At 45.7% G+C, this 19,481-nt stretch overlaps 1 protein-coding gene across 1 annotated transcript in view; it reads left to right on the top strand.

The window, feature by feature from the left end:
- LOC126263217 (UDP-glucosyltransferase 2-like) overlaps window positions 1-19,481 on the top strand; it is a 55,721-nt gene that overhangs the window by 20,752 nt on the left and 15,488 nt on the right. Inside the window, exon 4 of the mRNA XM_049960286.1 lies at window positions 9,999-10,164. Coding sequence (XP_049816243.1) covers window positions 9,999-10,164 — 166 coding nt within the window. The remainder of the gene's footprint in view (window positions 1-9,998; window positions 10,165-19,481) is intronic.

Raw genomic sequence — 19,481 nt, 5'->3', positions numbered from 1 at the left:
GGCGCATTCGGGAGGACGACGGTTCAATCCCGTCTCCGGCCATCCTGATTTAGGTTTTCCGTGATTTCCCTAAATCGTTTCAGGCAAATGCCGGGATGGTTCCTTTGAAAGGGCACGGCCGCTTTCCTTTCCAATCCTTCCCCAACCCGAGCTTACGCTCCGTCTCTAATGGCCTCGTTGTCGACGGGACGTTAAACACTAACCACCACCACCAGTAAATTCAACAGTGTTATTAACTTCTGATTATGGGATATTACTGGAACACTCCCAAACTTCTCTGCGTAATTCGTGTTAGTACTTTGCAACGTCGACTTAGTAATCTGTTGGTTCGATAATATTCGCATACGCCGTCCCTGTGTTCTTTTGAATAGAGATGATTACATTCTTCATGAATTCGGAGCTTATTTCGCATGCCCTAATACATCAAGCTGTTCAATTTTGTAATAGTATCTTCCCAAAAGAGGTTAATAATTCTGGGCAATTCCTTTCTGTGTGGCTTATTTTTACTTACGTCTACCAACATCCTGAAAAATTCTTTTTGTAGTATCACACCTCTCATCTTATCTTCGTCTAGCTCCTCTTCAATTTCATAATAATATCTTCAAGTTTATTTCCTTTATACAGAACTTCAAATCTTCCAACTTGCGAAAGGAAATTCATTGTTCGATGATATCATTGTATGTTATTTGGGTTTGCACTCCATTCATGTCTCTTCATAATCTGACTTTATCGGTCGGTTAATGTAGTCTGAATGTGATGTTGTACACAAACAATTTGATGTATATTTGGAGAAACAACTAACAAAGTGAGTACCCCAGTGCTAACAGATAAAACCGAATAAAAATAGTTTTAGAACAGCGTGTGCCAGAGATCTAGATAACATGCATACAGTGGCTGTGCGAATACACTGTATTGTACATAATCTTCCAATCTGCTGCGTTTTGATCACTTCTTTGAATCTCCGCATCTACAATTCGATGACAAACAAGGGAGGAACGTGCAACAACATCTCAACTCTGTAAGTGTTGCATGCTTTAGTATTCATTGTTTCACGCAAAGTTAAATTTTTTGAGAAATAATACCTTACTTAATTAACACTTCTGTCAGTCTAGTGGTCATAATTCAGTGTTGGACTGAACTGGTACTTCTCTTGATAGCCTTCATACATCTATTGTACACAAAATTTAGAAATTCTGAATCATATTAACGCCAGTATAAAGTTCACTATGGGAGAAGGGAAAGGAGGTCAGATTTTATTTTTGGATGCACAGGTATTTAGAAAACATGGCAAAAGTTAAGTGGACAAAGTTGGCAGAAACCCCACTCACACTGACCTTCACAAAAATTCCAAATAGCATTCCAAGCAGGAAAAAAGAGGTGATTGACATACTGGTGGACATGGCTGAAAGAATCTGTGAGCTGCAGAACTAGGAGGAAGAGCACTATCATTTAAGTATTACTTTCAGAAGAAATCCCTACTCTGACACAGAGCGAAATAGGGCAGTATAATCTAGTAAAAAAGAAGCATCTGAAGGTAAAGTTATCCTCATATTAGTGAAAACAGCTACAGACCGCATCGGCAGGGTGCTTGGAAGACGAGTCGTTGACACAGTGTTTAAACCTAACAAGATATTAGTATAGATATTCATACTAATATCTTGTTAGGTTTAAACACTGTGAAGTGTTTAGATAAACACTTCAACGGACCTCCGCATGTCTCTTGCCAGAGCAGGAATATTCAAAATATGTTGCACATGTGGTCAAGTGTACACATCATGTATTGGGAAAATGAAGCTACCAAATACGTGTCTTTGATACTGTAGTTTTATCGAAGTCTAATCGTTACTATGTCAAGACGTAATACTATGGCAAAACGTAATTTTTTCGGATGAATCCAGGTTCTGTTTACAGCATCATGATGCTGCGGTGAACGCACATTAGAAGCGTGTATTCATCACCGCCATACTGGCGTATCACCCGGCGTGATGGTATGGGGTGCCATTGGTTACACGTCTCGGTCACCTCTTGTTCGCGTTGACGGCACTTTGAACAGCGGACGTTACATTTCAGATGTGTTACGACCCGTGGCTCTACCCTTCATTCGATCCCTGAGAAACCCTACATAATGCACGACCGCATGTTGCAGGTCCTGTACGGGCCTTTCTGGATACAGAAAATGTTCGACTGCTGCCCTGGCCATCACATTCTCCAGATCTCTCACCATATGAAAACGTCTGGTCAATGGTGGCCGAGCAACTGGCTCGTCACAATACTCTAGATGAACTGTGGTATCGTATTGAAGCTGAATGGGCAGCTGTACCTGTACACGCCATCCAAGCTCTGTTTGACTCAATGCCCAGGCGTATCAAGGTCGTTATTACGGCCAAAAGTGGTTGTTTTGGGTACTGATTTCTCAGGATCGACGCATCCAAATTGCGTGAAAATGTAATCACATGTGAGTTCTAGTATAATATATTTGTCCAAGGAATCCCCGTTTATCATCTGCATTTCTTCTTGGTGTAGCAATTTTAATGGCCAGTAGTGTACAATTCCTAAGTCTCTGGTCTTGAAGTGCCTAATCTTGATGCTGCTACAGAAGTGGGCCGCGACTAGTCGGCGCGGCGCTTATGTCCTCTGCGTATAGAGGCCGCTGTCGTCGCGTTGTCTTCCTGGAGAGGGTTCGGTCAGCGTGCAATTGACTGACGTCTTCTTCACAGACCTCTATGCGCTATCGTTTCCGACTGGTGTGCCGGCGCTTGACTTCACGCCGTAACGAGAACTTCGACTTCAAGTTTACTTTATTGAGAGATTTTTGCTCCCTGAATAGCTATAAATTCTAACGTCCACTTCACACGGACATAGAGTAAGGAAACAAAAGTACACGATCAGCGTTATTAAACAGAGAAAAGAGTCGCAGGCAAGCAGTCGCATTGCGACAGGTGGCCTGGAAATTACGAGTGATCAGCGATCGACCATCGCAGTTTGCGGTTTCCCCCAACACGTGCAGTAAGTGGACAGACCGCATAACCTGGTGAAGGACAGCTGTGGCGCTTCACTCATGTGTGAGTCCCGCAGGAATGGTCTCATAACGTCACAATCTGATGTGTGGATACGTCTAAACAATTCGCCTTGTTTGCGTCTTAAATTGTCGTGTGAATCGTTGCAACCTCTGATGGTATCCCCAGAATAAGGACGCGAAACTTTAAACACAGGAACATGTCTTGGATCACGGCCTAGTCCAAAATAACAAAAATTAAGCGAATTCCGCCCGTGAAAACCTCTATGATCATTTCGATTCGGTTTCAGTCGTTCGAGGTAGGGTACTTCCCCTCTGACAGTGCACACCCTTCCTTTGATCGTAGAGGGAGAGATGGCAAGGGGATTCGGAGTTCATCAAACGTTAAAATGGCTCTGAGCACTATGGGACTTAACTTCGAAGGTCATGTCCCCTAGAACTTAGAACTACTTAAACCTAACCAAGCTAAGGACATCACACACATCCATGCCCGAGGCAGGATTCGAACCTGCGACCGTAGCGGTCGCGCGGTTCGAGACTGTAGCGCCTAGAACCACTCGGCTTTCATGCGCTTCACCACGACTTTCTCTTCTGTGCCAACCTCTTCGTCTAAGAGTAGCGCTTACATCCTGCGTCCTCGATTACTTGTTCGATGTTTTCCAATCTCTATGTTCCCTTGCAGTTTTTCTTCTCTACAGCCATCTCAAGTGTCATGGAAGGCCGGCCGCGGTGGTCTAGCGGTTCTAGGCGCGCAGTCCGGAACCGCGCGACTGCTACGGTCGCAGGTTCGAATCCTGCCTCGGGCATGGATGTGTGTGCTGTCCTTAGGTTAGTTAGGTTTAAGAAGTTCTAAGTTCTAAGGGACTGATGACCACAGTACTTAAGTCCCATAGTGCTCAGAGCCATTTGAACCATTTTTGTCATGGAAGTCATTCCTTGATGTCTTAACACACGTCCTATCACCCAGTCCCTCCTTGTGTTTTCCACATTCTGCCATGGACTGTGCGGCTGGTCCCGGCGGAGGTTCGAGTCCTCCCGCGGGCATGGGTGCGTGTGTTTCTCCTTAGGATACTTTAGGTTAAGTAGTGTGTAAGATTATGGACTGATGACCTTAGCAGTTAAGTCCCATAAAATTTCACACACATTTGAACATTTTTTGAACACATTCTGTGAAGAATCTCATTTTTTATCAGCACATCTAATTTTCAACAATCTTCTATGCCATTCCCCTTCAAATGCTTCGATTTTCTTCTCTTCTGGTTTTCCCAAAATGGATGCTTCACTTTCATACAATGCTGTTCTCCAAGCACACATTCTCGTAAATTTATTTCGCAAATTGAAGGTTATGTTTTGGCCAGGAATGCTCTCTCTGAACTGTGCTAGGCTACTTCCTACGTCCTCCTTCCTCCATGGTTTATTTCGCTTCTTAAGTAGCAGAATTCGTTCAACTACTTCGTGGCCTCCAGTTTTGATGGTAAGTTTCATATCTCCGCTGCTCCTCATTTCTTTCGTCTTTTATACGAATGCGTGGTGTCTGTTCCTTCGTACAAGTCTTTCTCTTTACAGCCCTGTTAAGTGCCATGGAAGTCACTCCACGCTTTCGTATATCTGATTCACCTCGATGGACAATGAATCCACAACCTCCAGCGCCGATGCATGTCGACTTTCTACATCCAGCGGGAATCGAAAATTAGAGAGAATGAAGGAAATGGACGAGGACTGCTGACTGAGGGCGCAAAGTGGGAATGAGTCAGCCGGAGAATATGCCGAGATAGTCCGCACATTTGCGCCTTGTTAAACGCAACTGCCTAGTAAGCAGGACTTCCTGGGTTCGAATCCCGGTCTGGCACACATTTTCACTCGTCACCGATGATTTCACAGCTGATATTGTAAGTTACTTCGCGTTCCTTTGCTTTCTGCCAACGTCCAACTTTCTTCGGCTTTCTCTTATACATATTCTGTGATCAGGTGATTGTTCGTTCCATTCATTATGTCCTGTGCCTCGTTTTCACTGAGCATAGCATAGCGATCAAATTATCTAATCACTGATACTTTTTCATCCTGAGTTTTAATCCCATCCTTGAACATTTATTTTATTTTCGTTATTGCGTCTTTGATGTACAGACTGAACAGTATGAACCAAAAACTGCAAAATGGTTCAAATGGCTCTGAGCACTATGGGACTTAACATCTGAGGTCATCAGTCCCCTAGAACTTAGAACTACTTAAACCTAAGGACATCACACACATCCATGCCCGAGGCAGGATACGAACCTGCGACCGTAGCGGTGACGCGGTTCCAGACTGAAGCGCCTAGAACCACTCGGCCACATCGGCCGGCCCAAAAACTGCATCTCTGTGTTACGCCCTCTTTTACTCCAAGCACGTCGTTCTTGTCTTTAAGTTGCGTAGTTCCCTTTTGGTTCTCGTCCATATTGAAATTATCCGTCTTTCGCTATAGGTTACATCTATTTTCCCGGGGATTTCGATCATCTTGCTTCATTTTACACTGTCGAACGCTTTTTCTAGGTCGAGAGATCCGATGACGGTGTCTTTATTTAATTTCTGCTTCCGTTATCAAGAGCAACTTCAGGATTGCTTGTCTGTTATCTTTATCCTTCCTAAAGCCAGATCGATCGTCACCTATGAGGTCACCGAGCTGCATACTACGGACGTTTTGCGATACTATACCATACGTCATCCAACTGAAATGGTTTGTGGAAACTTAAACAGAGACATAGGCGGATATCAGAACTGTGAAGTCTCCTGAGACTGACCAGGGAGCCACTATACACGACTACACGTACACAAGAGTATATACAGTAATACCCAATCCACTATCGAGTGCTTGGCGGGGGGTACCAGCCAGCGCTGTGGACATGTTTGTACGTACTTTGAAATTTCATCGGGAGAAGCGGAACGTAATTAGAAACTTGGGTTTCGTGTCGCTGGGCGTCGACTTCTTTGCTCATCTGTAAACATTGCGAGCTGGCCCGCGCGGTGGCGCGGCGCTGCTGCGACGTGTTGCGAATCTCGGAGCAGTAGCCTGCCTGCATAGGGAAACGGTTATCTCCGCGATGACTCCAGCGCTACTGCATGTAGTGGAGTTTTCTGCCACTGCCCTGCACTGTCATTGGTTTTTGAGTCGCAGCGGTGCCACTGGTCTTCACCAATCGCGCTAACAGTATAAGCTAGGTGGCTCCCTGGAAGTTCTTGTACGTCATGTATCCCACGCAACCCCTTGCTCCAGCCGAACTTCTCGCAAAGTCATATCGCACCAGTTAATTGAATTTATACCCGCCCTTTAAAGCCTAGAATAACTTCCACGCCACACCCTGCGAAACGTGAGCAGGTAAGGCCCACTGTGGCTTCCCTCTCATATAAACCCACGCCTTTATCAACGCACTCTTCATATCGTCGACTTCTCCAACATAGCTTTAAGTGGAGCGTATCTGCGTGTTGTTGAGAAAAAAAAATTGCCGTTTTAACGAAAGCAGAGGCTTTCTGTAAAAATTATTTCAAGAAAATAACTTTTAATGGCTTTCAATTATGACGTGTGGCATTTTCACATTTGAGCAGCTGTTCCTCAGCGACATACTAAATATCCTACTCTGGTTTCATATAGTGAATAACGTTCAATTCAGTGATTGAATGGCACATTTTCGATTCTTGCCATGTATCTCTGGATTTACAATGTGAATTACTTTCAACTGAGAACACTAATAAAGCAATCAATGCTGCAAGCCCCTACATGGGATATTGCCCTAAAGTCACTATTTTTCTAAAGATTCCATGGTCGTTGTTGTTGTTGTGGTCTTCAGTCCAGAGATTGGTTTGTTGCAGTTCTCCATGCTACTCTATGATGTGCAAGCTTCTTCATCTCCCAGTACTTATTGCAACCTACATCCTTCTGAATCTGCTTAGTGTATTCATCTCTTGGTCTCCCTCTACGATTTTTGCCCTCCATGCTGCCCTCCAGTACTAAATTGGTGATCCCTTGATGCCTCAGGATATTCATACCAACCGATCCCTCCTTCTGGTCGAGTTGTACCACAAATTTCTCTACTCCCAAATTCTATTCAATACCTCCTCATTAGTTATGTGATCTAACCATCTAATGTTCAGCATTCTTCTGTAGCACCACATTTCGAACGCTTGTATTCTCTTCTTGTCTAAGTTATTTATCGTCCATGTTTCACTTCCATACATGGCTACATTCGATACAAATACTTTCAGAAATGACTTCCTGACACTTGAATCTGTACTCGATGTTAACAAATTTCTCTTCTTCAGAAACGCTTTCTTTGCCATTGCCTATCTACATTTTATATCCTCTCCACTTCGACCATCATCAGTTATTTTGCTTCGCAAATAGCAAAACTCCTTTACTACTTTAAGTGTCTCATTTCCTAATCTAATTCCCTCAGCATCACCCGACTTAATTCGACTACATTCCATTATCCTCGTTTTGTTTTTTTTGATGTTCATCTTATATCCTCCTTTCAAGACACTGTCCATTCCGTTCAACTGTTCCTCCAAGTCCTTTGCTGTCTCTGACAGAATTGCAATGTCATCGGCAAACCTCAAAGTTTTTATTTCTTCTCCATGGATTTTAATACCTACTCCAAATTTTTCTTTTGTTTCCTTCACTGCTTGCTCAATATACAGATTGAATAACATCGTGGAGAGGCTACAACCCTGTCTCACTCCTTTCCCAACCACTGCTTTCCTTTCATGCCCCTCGACTCTTATAACTGCCATCTGATTTCTGTACAAATTGTAAATAGCCTTTCGCTCCCTGTATTTTACCCCTGCCACCTTTAGAATTTGAAAGAGAGTATTCCAGTCAACATTATCAAAAGCTTTCTCCAAGTCTACAAATGCTAGGTTTGCCTTTTCTTAATCTTTCTCCTAAGATAAGTCGTAAGGTCAGTATTGCCTCACGTGTTCCAACATTTCTACGGTATCCAAACTGATCTTCCCCGAGGTCGGCTTCTACCAGTTTTTCCATTCGTCTGCAAAGAATTCGCGTTAGTATTTTGCAGCTGTGACTTATTAAACTGATAGTTCTGTAATGTTCACATCTGTCAACACCTGCTTTCTTTGGGATTGGAATTAATATATTCTTCTTGAAGTCTGAGGGTATTTCGCCTGTCTCATACATCTTGCTCACCAGATGGTAGAGTTTTGTCAGGACTGTCTCTCCGAAGGCCGTCCGTAGATTCCATATAGAGCATCATTTTGAATGTAGGTATGCCCTACATCGGAAATTCCCCTAAAGTCTCTATTCTTCCTAAAGATTCTGCACACAGCGTGATTTTCGTAAATGGGGACAAAATGCAGTAAACGCTCCCTGAGAGAACAAGGAGAGGAAACGCTCATGTGATCATACGGCCGGAAATGCGGCCCAGGGGAGGTGCTTATAAAGAACTTCGACAGTGACCCAAACGTCAGGACTACCAGATGGACCGCCTACATGGTGTAAGCCAGACGACCGTGTGAAGCATCCTCCAAGACAATTCCACTCGGCGTATTACTTTAGAAAGCGTACTGGCCTTATTACTCACCGCCACTGCGACGGTTTTGTCGCTGGTTCGTTGGACAGGCCATCACGCAGGTGGGATTTCGTTCATCCGTCCTAATCGCAGATGAGGCAGCCTTTACGAGGGTCGGTATCGTCAACCTTCACAACACCCACCCGTGGCCTACGGAGAATCCCCACAGTATGGTGGCAGCGCTGCATCACCACCCGTTCATCTTCTCTGCGTGGGAGGGGAATACCGGTGACCACATCGCGTCACCAGTCATCTTTCCACAACGTCTCACAAGCGAGGCACATCTACACTTGCTGCGGCTGGTCCTGATTCCACTGCTGGAAGACATACCTTTGCAGGTACAAAGGGAGACGTGGTTACAATATGACTGTGCTCCACCTCACTGCCTTCTTGATTGTGAAGTTAAAATTCCTGTACAAGTAGAAAAGTCCCACTTGCCTTGTGTATCCTATCTGTGCTTTCAATCATTGAAACCCGCACACTCAAATATCTTTTGTCTCCACCTTCACGTAGGTGTACATTCCTTGGAACGCATTTCCTTCCGTATGACCAGGTAATCTCGCCTGCTCCTTTCCTCCCAGAGACCTTTTTTGCAGTTTGTCTGCATAAAACAAAATCACCATGTATATTGGTGTGTTGGCTAAAACTATGTTCTCAATGCCGACAGTCATATTTTTCATTGAGTATGAAAACGAGATTTTGGTTACAAGGCCTGGTTACGCGAATAAAAGCACGTGCATATAAATACACGGAGGCCATCGGACGGAAAGGAAGAAGGCAAACTAAGCAGAAAAAGAAGAAGGCGGTAAAGAAAAACTGTGGATAGGGTCTATTTTAGAGGGTAAGTTCAAACCTAATTTGAATTTCTGTATATTTTTCGGTAGATGCTTTTTTGCCGTTTACAAGTTGCCAGTCTAAGGCACCACTTCCCAAAATCTAACCGTCAGATTTGAATTAAACTTTGATTTTAGCTTCAGGTTACTACTACCTACCTGCATATCATCAACCGAACGAGTATCGTAATTTTTTGGCTAGTGAAATTTAAAGTTAAAAAAACAAAACTCTTAAACAGTCACTTCTAAAATCATAAAATTAGAAGTACTTGAAGCATAATAATTCTGTTTAATTGTATTTATCCTAGATATTTTCATCCTTTGCCTGTTAAGACTTTTTCAGAGGGAATAAATACACTAATACAAATAAAACAGTGATGCAAGTAACATGTAGAAGCTATTAACTTGGTAACACTGTAAACATTGTGGACAGAATTATTGCTATTAATGATACATGTGTAGTATTTGAGCAAAATTCCGCTGAAAATTTGTAAAAATGTTTATGAGGAAGTGAATATTAAATGTTTCAGGATAATTACATTCAGTTCCCCAATATACGAACTCTTATGTAACGAGACGTTTTCTGTTTATCAGGCGATATTTCGGCAAGGGGATTCCCAGGACGGCGGATCTGGTGACGAACACAAACCTGATGCTGGTGAACAGCCACTTCAGCATCAACCACGCGCGGCCCTTCGTCCCTAACGTAGTGGAAGTCGGCGGAATGCACATCCCCAGCAAGCCTAAGAAACTGCCCGATGTAAGTACGTGCTCAGAGGTCTGTTGTCAGATAACGCTATCCCTTTCTCTTACTTATGCTGCTACTGAGATTGTTTCCTCTAAGTTAAGGAAAAAACTTCAACGCATAAATTAATTTGTGTTTGAGACACCTAAGCAAAGAAATGTAGTCACCTAAGATCGCTTTTTTTTTTTTTTTTGTAAGCTAGAGTTACTACAGACAAGAGTTGAAAGTGGTTTTGCGGATGGACGGAAAAGAAAAAAACAGAACAGTAAAAACTGGCAGTCCGGAACCGCGCGACTGCTACGGTCGCAGGTTCGAATCCTGCCTCGGGCATGGATGTGTGTGATGTCCTTAGGTTAGTTAGGTTTAAGTAGTTCTAAGTTCTAGGGGACTGATGACCACAGATGTTAAGTCCCATAGTGTTCAGAACCATTTTTTAAAAACTGGTCTGAAGCGCTATTGGTAAACTAAGTGCGATTTTCAAAAGTAAGCTACCGGTGTACCCGACAAGGAAACTTAACAATCATTGTTTTGAATTGTATCAGCGTGACACGAACTTCTAGTGTGACGTCTGTAGAATCACTTGAAAAACTTGCAGGATCAACGTGAATACGTGTAGCTGAAGAACGTAATACTAGAAGATTCAAAATGGTTCAAATGGCTCTGAGCACTATGGGACTTAACATCTGAGGTCATCAGACCCCTAGAACTTAGAACTACTTAAACCTAACTAACCTAAGGACATCACACACATCCATGCCCGAGGCAGGATTCGAACCTGCGACCGTAGCAGTCGCGCGGCTCCAGACTGAAGCGCCTAGAACCGCTCGGCCACAATGGCCGGCCTAATACTGGAAGAAGTAATACATTGTGTGTGTCAGAGCCGGCCGAAGTGGCCGAGCGGTTCTAAGCGCTACAGTCTGGAACCGCGCGACCGCTACGGTCGCAGGTTCGAATCCTGCTTCGGACATGGATGTGTGTGATGTCCTTAGGTTGGTTAGGTTTAAGTACTTCGAGGGGACTGATGATCTCAGATGTTCAGTCCCAGTGCTCAGAGCTATTTGAACCATTTTTTGTGTGTCAGAGTAGGTAATCCGTGAGTGCGAGAAAGAATTTTTTGAAGAAAAGATAAGTGAATCAAATACATAGTCGAGGTACTGAGAACTGCACCAAGATCTAATCTCACGCTTTGGCCGATGATCTGATAAGATTACTGATATGGAAGCAGGGCAGATAAAGCTGTTAAACAAATAATAAAAAGTAAACACAGACAGATAAATCTGTACGCCGGTTTTCACCTAAAACAGTCGTTATCACAGCGCCCGACTAATCTATACTACTATACACAGCCAAGATGTAATTTAACGTTGTTGCCAAAAATCTCGGAAAGTTAGTTACCAACTTACTTCAAATTTTTACACGTCATTCTAATATACGTGCGGACGAACAGAAACTATACTTTTTTTAATGTATTTTATAGGAAGACCTCGAAAAGTACGTGACCCATTTACTCCAAATTTTTACACGATATTCCAAGAAATGATCTGACGGATACAGATTACACGTTTATAAACATAAAGGAAGTCGTAGTTTAACGTCGTTACCAAATTCTCGGAAAATTCGCGTTTCATTTATTTCAATTTTTTACACGATACTCTAATAAAAGTTCGGGCCGACATGGACAATATATATATCTGTTCTAAAATTAATCAGGTGGAAAACTAAGGCCAGAATTCTCTGAATGAAGAGCGTTGTGGAACGAACGAGAGCGATCAACAGAATAAAGTTCCCTATCTATGACCTGTAGACTTCAAAGTCTTAAGCGTGTGGTTCAAAGGAGACTTCTGCGTGAGGAATAAACAGAAGAAAGTTCGAACTGAACAGATCTCGCTCAATTTTCCGACAACTTCAGCAGATCCGACGAGAACATCAGCTCAAAAGAGAGAGAAAAAAAGAAGACAGACAGCAAGGTAAAGAATTTTGGGCCCGCATCTCGTGGTCGTGCGGTAGCGTTCTCGCTTCCCACGCCCGGGTTCCTGGGTTCGATTCCCGGAGGGGTCAGGTATTTTCTCTGCCTCGTGATGGCTGGGTGTTGTGTGATGTCCTTAGGTTAGTTAGGTTTAAGTAGTTCTAAGTTCTAGGGGACTGATGACCATAGATGTTAAGTCCCATAGTGCTCAGAGCCATTTGAACCAAAGAATTTTGGGATTCTGTGCAGCGAAGAGGACATCCAAACAGGAACTGGTGCGAAAAAATAGCATCATCTTCATCACCAGAATAACCTGTGTTTCCGTTCGGGAAACTCCTGCTCAGTACTCTTGCGATCACGAGCTATCACTACGGACAATCACCTCTTATGTGATCTGAGGCTTTTCCAGCGTATATGCTGTTTCAAGGGGCCTCGGGTGTCCAGCCGGATACGATCTTAGAATGCCCACGATATTTCGGCTAATAATTCGTACGGTGGAAGATCGACGCAAAGAACACCAACGCTACACCCGCCTATGCCAACCAAGCCAATCTGCCCTAGCAGAACATTGCATAAACACTGGACATACAGCGAATTATGACGAGACAAAAGTACTGGTCACCACAAATAACTACTAGGACTGCATCCTCCGCCTTCCCCAACACAAGACACGCCGCGCACCGTCGGCGCACGGAATCGCACCTGAAGCCGCAGAGAGCGGACAAAACATTGCTTCAGCACCACCTGATGATCGCGGAACAGTTATTCGACGATCGTATCGGGCTGGACTCCCGAGAACCCTTTAAACAAAATCTCTCTTCTCTGTGCAGTTCAGTGCGTCTCCAGTAGTGAAAGAGACATCCGGCTTGTGTAGGCAGTTCAGGCTGTCAAAGTGGAAAACGCAAGTTGTGACTTATGCTCAATGCCCTGAACAATCTGAAAGTTCTCGCTCCTGGCTATCAAGAGAAGTAAAGTACATGGTGCATTCTCAATCGCCTATATTGTAAAATCCGCAGATCTGGGCGTAATCTCTGAAAATGATGGTTTCCAGCCATCATTACCAACTGCAGCTGCCGGCTCTTTATCGCGTTGTGCACCGGAGAAGATTCGTTTCAGGCAGCTAGAGATGCAGTTGATGTTGCCCTATTTTGGTCACCCGGGCGTGTTTTAAGCATTCTGCTTGTAAAACGTATTGTCACCGTGGCTTCAGTAATCATTTCAGACTGCGAATGAGTGCTTACTGTCGCTCTACGGTAAGGAGGAGTGTCAGCACGTGCAGTTGCCAGCCGAATAGCCGCATTCCTCATGGACGTCAATCAATCAATCAGCGCGTACATAGCGCCGCAACCATTCTTCGGTGCTGCTGGGCAGAACAGCAGCGCTGCTCCTATGGTTGCAAGAGGCCATATTTGCAGATCAGGAACATCGGCAGAATCTCCAGATGTCAAAATATGTTTCGATTCTTCAAGAAAGGCATACAGATAAGGATGAAAATTTACAGAATTCGACGATTTCAACAAAGAGCTTGTGTGTAGAACTGTATTCGGTTATTAAGGCAGAGGAGAACCCAACAGCTAAAAAATACAGGGTGAGCTCCATGAAATAAATAATTATTCCGGCTCAGACACCTCCTTGCTTCACCTCCTTCAGAAATTTTAATGGAATACAGAGACACTGCAGCAGTACGAGCTAAGTTTTTGCATACAACGCGCTTATTACATGCTGTGGGAAATAAGCATAAGCCTGAGGTGCCCATTTCCGTGCCGGTATGTATAATCCGAGAGGAGTGCAACATACGTGACAGATGCCTGTTTTGGGAGGCAAGATAGTGGAAAAGGGAACACCTGGAATGGAACCTGTCCTCTTCACGAAAGATTTGTCTGGTGTCTGATGACCGTCGTCGAAGTGAATGGAAGCCGCAAGTACTAAAGCGCATCTCAGCCACGCAATCTCGGGAGATTAGTATGAAAAGATGGGAACAAACAGATATAATTTGGTCCCATATCGTGTATGGAGTCCACGACGCTGTGGTGGATAATTTCAGGTAGTGCTGTATCCGGACAGTATCCTCCACGCTACTTTTCAGTTCTGAAGTCAACATTTCGACCATGAGTTCGTCCTCAAGACGATGATGTGCGAGCACACCGCAACCACTTCGCGAAGTCCTCTTTCTGGAGGTAGAAATGAACCGAATGGAATAGCCTGCTGTATCTGATGTCATGAACCCTATTCAGTATTCTTGCAATGAGTTGGGAGTTTCACTGCGAAGTCGCAGCAGCTGTCCCCACGCTCTGTGTGGGCTCAGGGTGACTGCTGTCGAGGAGGATACAAGCGTGTTACAACGAATGGGGTGGAGCAACCAGGCACTGAGTGTTACTCACCAGCAGATAAGTTTCTTAATTCCACAACGCCTGTTCGTTCCCTGTACCCTAATGTATGTAAGTGTACTTAGTAAATATGCGGTGGAGCAACACGTTTTTCGAACAGTAAATGTAGCTCTTAACGAATTTTAAGTGAGTGGTTTCACGTGACGGTTTCAATAACACAACAGTATTTGGCTTTAGGTAAAGCACCTGGTCAATGCAACAACGTTTGTTATTGGCGTTTGCACGTACAGGACCGGCCGATACTAAAGGGCCGGCCGAAGTGGCCGTGCGGTTAAAGGCGCTGCAGTCTGGAACCGCAAGACCGCTACGGTCGCCGGTTCGAATCCTGCCTCGGGCATGGATGTTTGTGATGTCCTTAGGATAGTTAGGTTTAACTAGTTCTAAGTTCTAGGGGACTAATGACCTCAGCAGTTGAGTCCCATAGTGCTCAGAGCCATTTGAACCATTTTTGATACTAAAGGGACGGCTCAAGTGTTGCTGTTTATGGGTGTTCAGAACCAAGGTTACGAGACGGTTCAACTGTCATTTGTTTGACAAGGGTGTAGGAAGAGCTGCCGAACAGTGCACCTTAGCATACGACAAATTTGAGCAGAGCACAGTATGTATAGCTGAAATGGTTGCCCATCCGTCGTCGGAGCTAGCTTGGTCACGTGACTAGGTACGCTCACGTTGCAATTCGAAGTAGCGCGCATCGTTGCCATGCAGTGTGGGCGCGGAATGTGATCACAGAAAAAACTTCGTGGGAACGTGTAATAGCTTGCTGTCAACATCATTAATTTTACTAAGAGTGGGAATTTCAAAGGTGTGCCAGTGCTGACAGAGAAGGCGGCGGAAGGTGCAAAGAAATGTTGACGAGTACAAGTAAATCAGTGGTGTGCAAATTACAGAAGCTGGGGCGTGATAACGTGTGGATGCCGAGTGGAGCAGGATGTAAGTATATCCCTCAGAGTAGAGTAACTGAAATGCATACAACAAATTGGTGGTGTAAATAAATGCGTTATAAGGAAGTGATTTCTGTGACATGATGGACAGTAATCGGAAATATCATCTTTGCGAAGACTTCACAGCTCTTGTCTCCCAGAACTGGAATTCAAGGATAGCAAAGAAACTTTGAGAAAAAACTGCTTCGTCTATGGAATCTGATTTTACAACGTGCCTGAGTGAACGAGTCATAACGTTCGAACGAAAAAACATAGTTATAAAAAGAGCGTACTATATTATATTTTTTCGAAAGAATGATGTATCGGTATTAAAGCAGACAGTAATTCATTTAGAATATAGACGAACTACAGATTCTTACACATACACTGTGAACAATTGTTGAAAAATAACAGAGTGTGAAGAGCATTATCAAACAGTGCCTGTCAACGGCTCAGTCTTCTGAATGCAACGTTTCGCTTCACGTTTACTTTTGCTCTATACCTACAGCAGAAAAACGTCAGACTATCAAGGAGAAATGAAGAGAAAAAATTAAAAATACCTAACAGACAAGGAAGGACGAACTTTTGGCATTAATTATGGAGTACAAACCTTCTCATGTTTATTGTCCTGAAGAAATTTTTGTAAGAAAAGGGAACGCTTCCTACTTCCGCCATACCATCTTGACGTATACAAGAAACCGACAGTTTTGCAAAGAATGAGATCCGTAGTCGTAATACGTCAAGCAGCTCGCTCTCTAAAACCAAAAAGTAACGGCTGACGTTCTTGGTGCTAATGGATAAACGCCATGTGGCACCGAGCCTGTCGACATAAAACGCTTCTTCGGCGACTGGCCGCGTCACTTTTGCTACTTTTATATTCAACAAGCTCTTCAGTCGGCCTCACAAGGTTGAGTGGACTTTCTTCCAGGCTTTCCCACAAGAGAAGTGCTCACTGTGATTTGAACTTGGGGCCTTGAGGGTACATGCAAAAACTGCTTAACACTAGCCCACACGCTCAGTTTGCTCATATGTCTGTCACTAAGAAAACAGATGCCACGTGTTACCCGAGGGCTGATCACGGCGGAGGTTCGAGTCCTCCCTCGGGCATGGGTGTGTGTGTTTGTCCTTAGGATAATTTAGGTTAAGTAGTGTGTAAGCTTAGGGACTGATGACCTTAGCAGATAAGTCCCATAAGATTTCACACACATTTGAACATATATATATATATATATATATATATATATATATATATATATATATATATATATATATATATACTCCTGGAAATGGAAAAAAGAACACATTGACACCGGTGTGTCAGACCCACCATACTTGCTCCGGACACTGCGAGAGGGCTGTACAAGCAATGATCACACGCACGGCACAGCCGACACACCAGGACCCGCGGTGTTGGCCGTCGAATGGCGCTAGCTGCGCAGCATTTGTGCACCGCCGCCGTCAGTGTCAGCCAGTTTGCCGTGGCATACGGAGCTCCATCGCAAACACTGGTAGCATGCCGCGACAGCGTGGACGTGAACCGTATGTGCAGTTGACGGACTTTGAGCGAGGGCGTATAGTGGGCATGCGGGAGGCCGGGTGGACGTACCGCCGAATTGCTCAACACGTGGGGCGTGAGGTCTCCACAGTACATCGATGTTGTCGCCAGTGGTCGGCGGAAGGTGCACGTGCCCGTCGACCTGGGACCGGACCGCAGCGACGCACGGATGCACGCCAAGAGCGTAGGATCCTACGCAGTGCCGTAGGGGACCGCACCGCCACTTCCCAGCAAATTAGGGACACTGTTGCTCCTGGGGTATCGGCGAGGACCATTCGCAACCGTCTCCATGAAGCTGGGCTACGGTCCCGCACACCGTTAGGCCGTCTTCCGCTCACGCCCCAACATCGTGCAGCCCGCCTCCAGTGGTGTCGCGACAGGCGTGAATGGAGGGACGAATGGAGACGTGTCGTCTTCAGCGATGAGAGTCGCTTCTGCCTTGGTGCCAATGATGGTCGTATGCGTGTTTGGCGCCGTGCAGGTGAGCGCCACAATCAGGACTGCATACGACCGAGGCACACAGGGCCAACACCCGGCATCATGGTGTGGGGAGCGATCTCCTACACTGGCCGTACACCACTGGTGATCGTCGAGGGGACACTGAATAGTGCACGGTACATCCAAACCGTCATCGAACCCATCGTTCTACCATTCCTAGACCGGCAAGGGAACTTGCTGTTCCAACAGGACAATGCACGTCCGCATGTATCCCGTGCCACCCAACGTGCTCTAGAAGGTGTAAGTCAACTACCCTGGCCAGCAAGATCTCCGGATCTGTCCCCCATTGAGCATGTTTGGGACTGGATGAAGCGTCGTCTCACGCGGTCTGCACGTCCAGCACGAACGCTGGTCCAACTGAGGCGCCAGGTGGAAATGGCATGGCAAGCCGTTCCACAGGACTACATCCAGCATCTCTACGATCGTCTCCATGGGAGAATAGCAGCCTGCATTGCTGCGAAAGGTGGATATACACTGTACTAGTGCCGACATTGTGCATGCTCTGTTGCCTGTGTCTATGTGCCTGTGGTTCTGTCAGTGTGATCATGTGATGTATCTGACCCCAGGAATGTGTCAATAAAGTTTCCCCTTCCTGGGACAATGAATTCACGGTGTTCTTATTTCAATTTCCAGGAGTATATATATATATATATATATATATATATATATATATATATATATATATATATACTCCTGGAAATGGAAAAAAGAACACATTGACACCGGTGTGTCAGACCCACCATACTTGCTCCGGACACTGCGAGAGGGCTGTACAAGCAATGATCACACGCACGGCACAGCCGACACACCAGGACCCGCGGTGTTGGCCGTCGAATGGCGCTAGCTGCGCAGCATTTGTGCACCGCCGCCGTCAGTGTCAGCCAGTTTGCCGTGGCATACGGAGCTCCATCGCAAACACTGGTAGCATGCCGCGACAGCGTGGACGTGAACCGTATGTGCAGTTGACGGACTTTGAGCGAGGGCGTATAGTGGGCATGCGGGAGGCCGGGTGGACGTACCGCCGAATTGCTCAACACGTGGGGCGTGAGGTCTCCACAGTACATCGATGTTGTCGCCAGTGGTCGGCGGAAGGTGCACGTGCCCGTCGACCTGGGACCGGACCGCAGCGACGCACGGATGCACGCCAAGAGCGTAGGATCCTACGCAGTGCCGTAGGGGACCGCACCGCCACTTCCCAGCAAATTAGGGACACTGTTGCTCCTGGGGTATCGGCGAGGACCATTCGCAACCGTCTCCATGAAGCTGGGCTACGGTCCCGCACACCGTTAGGCCGTCTTCCGCTCACGCCCCAACATCGTGCAGCCCGCCTCCAGTGGTGTCGCGACAGGCGTGAATGGAGGGACGAATGGAGACGTGTCGTCTTCAGCGATGAGAGTCGCTTCTGCCTTGGTGCCAATGATGGTCGTATGCGTGTTTGGCGCCGTGCAGGTGAGCGCCACAATCAGGACTGCATACGACCGAGGCACACAGGGCCAACACCCGGCATCATGGTGTGGGGAGCGATCTCCTACACTGGCCGTACACCACTGGTGATCGTCGAGGGGACACTGAATAGTGCACGGTACATCCAAACCGTCATCGAACCCATCGTTCTACCATTCCTAGACCGGCAAGGGAACTTGCTGTTCCAACAGGACAATGCACGTCCGCATGTATCCCGTGCCACCCAACGTGCTCTAGAAGGTGTAAGTCAACTACCCTGGCCAGCAAGATCTCCGGATCTGTCCCCCATTGAGCATGTTTGGGACTGGATGAAGCGTCGTCTCACGCGGTCTGCACGTCCAGCACGAACGCTGGTCCAACTGAGGCGCCAGGTGGAAATGGCATGGCAAGCCGTTCCACAGGACTACATCCAGCATCTCTACGATCGTCTCCATGGGAGAATAGCAGCCTGCATTGCTGCGAAAGGTGGATATACACTGTACTAGTGCCGACATTGTGCATGCTCTGTTGCCTGTGTCTATGTGCCTGTGGTTCTGTCAGTG

The sequence above is a fragment of the Schistocerca nitens genome, chromosome 6 (genome assembly GCF_023898315.1).
Source record: "Schistocerca nitens isolate TAMUIC-IGC-003100 chromosome 6, iqSchNite1.1, whole genome shotgun sequence".
NCBI lineage: Eukaryota > Metazoa > Arthropoda > Insecta > Orthoptera > Acrididae > Schistocerca > Schistocerca nitens.
This window is presented reverse-complemented; position numbering and strand designations above follow the sequence as displayed.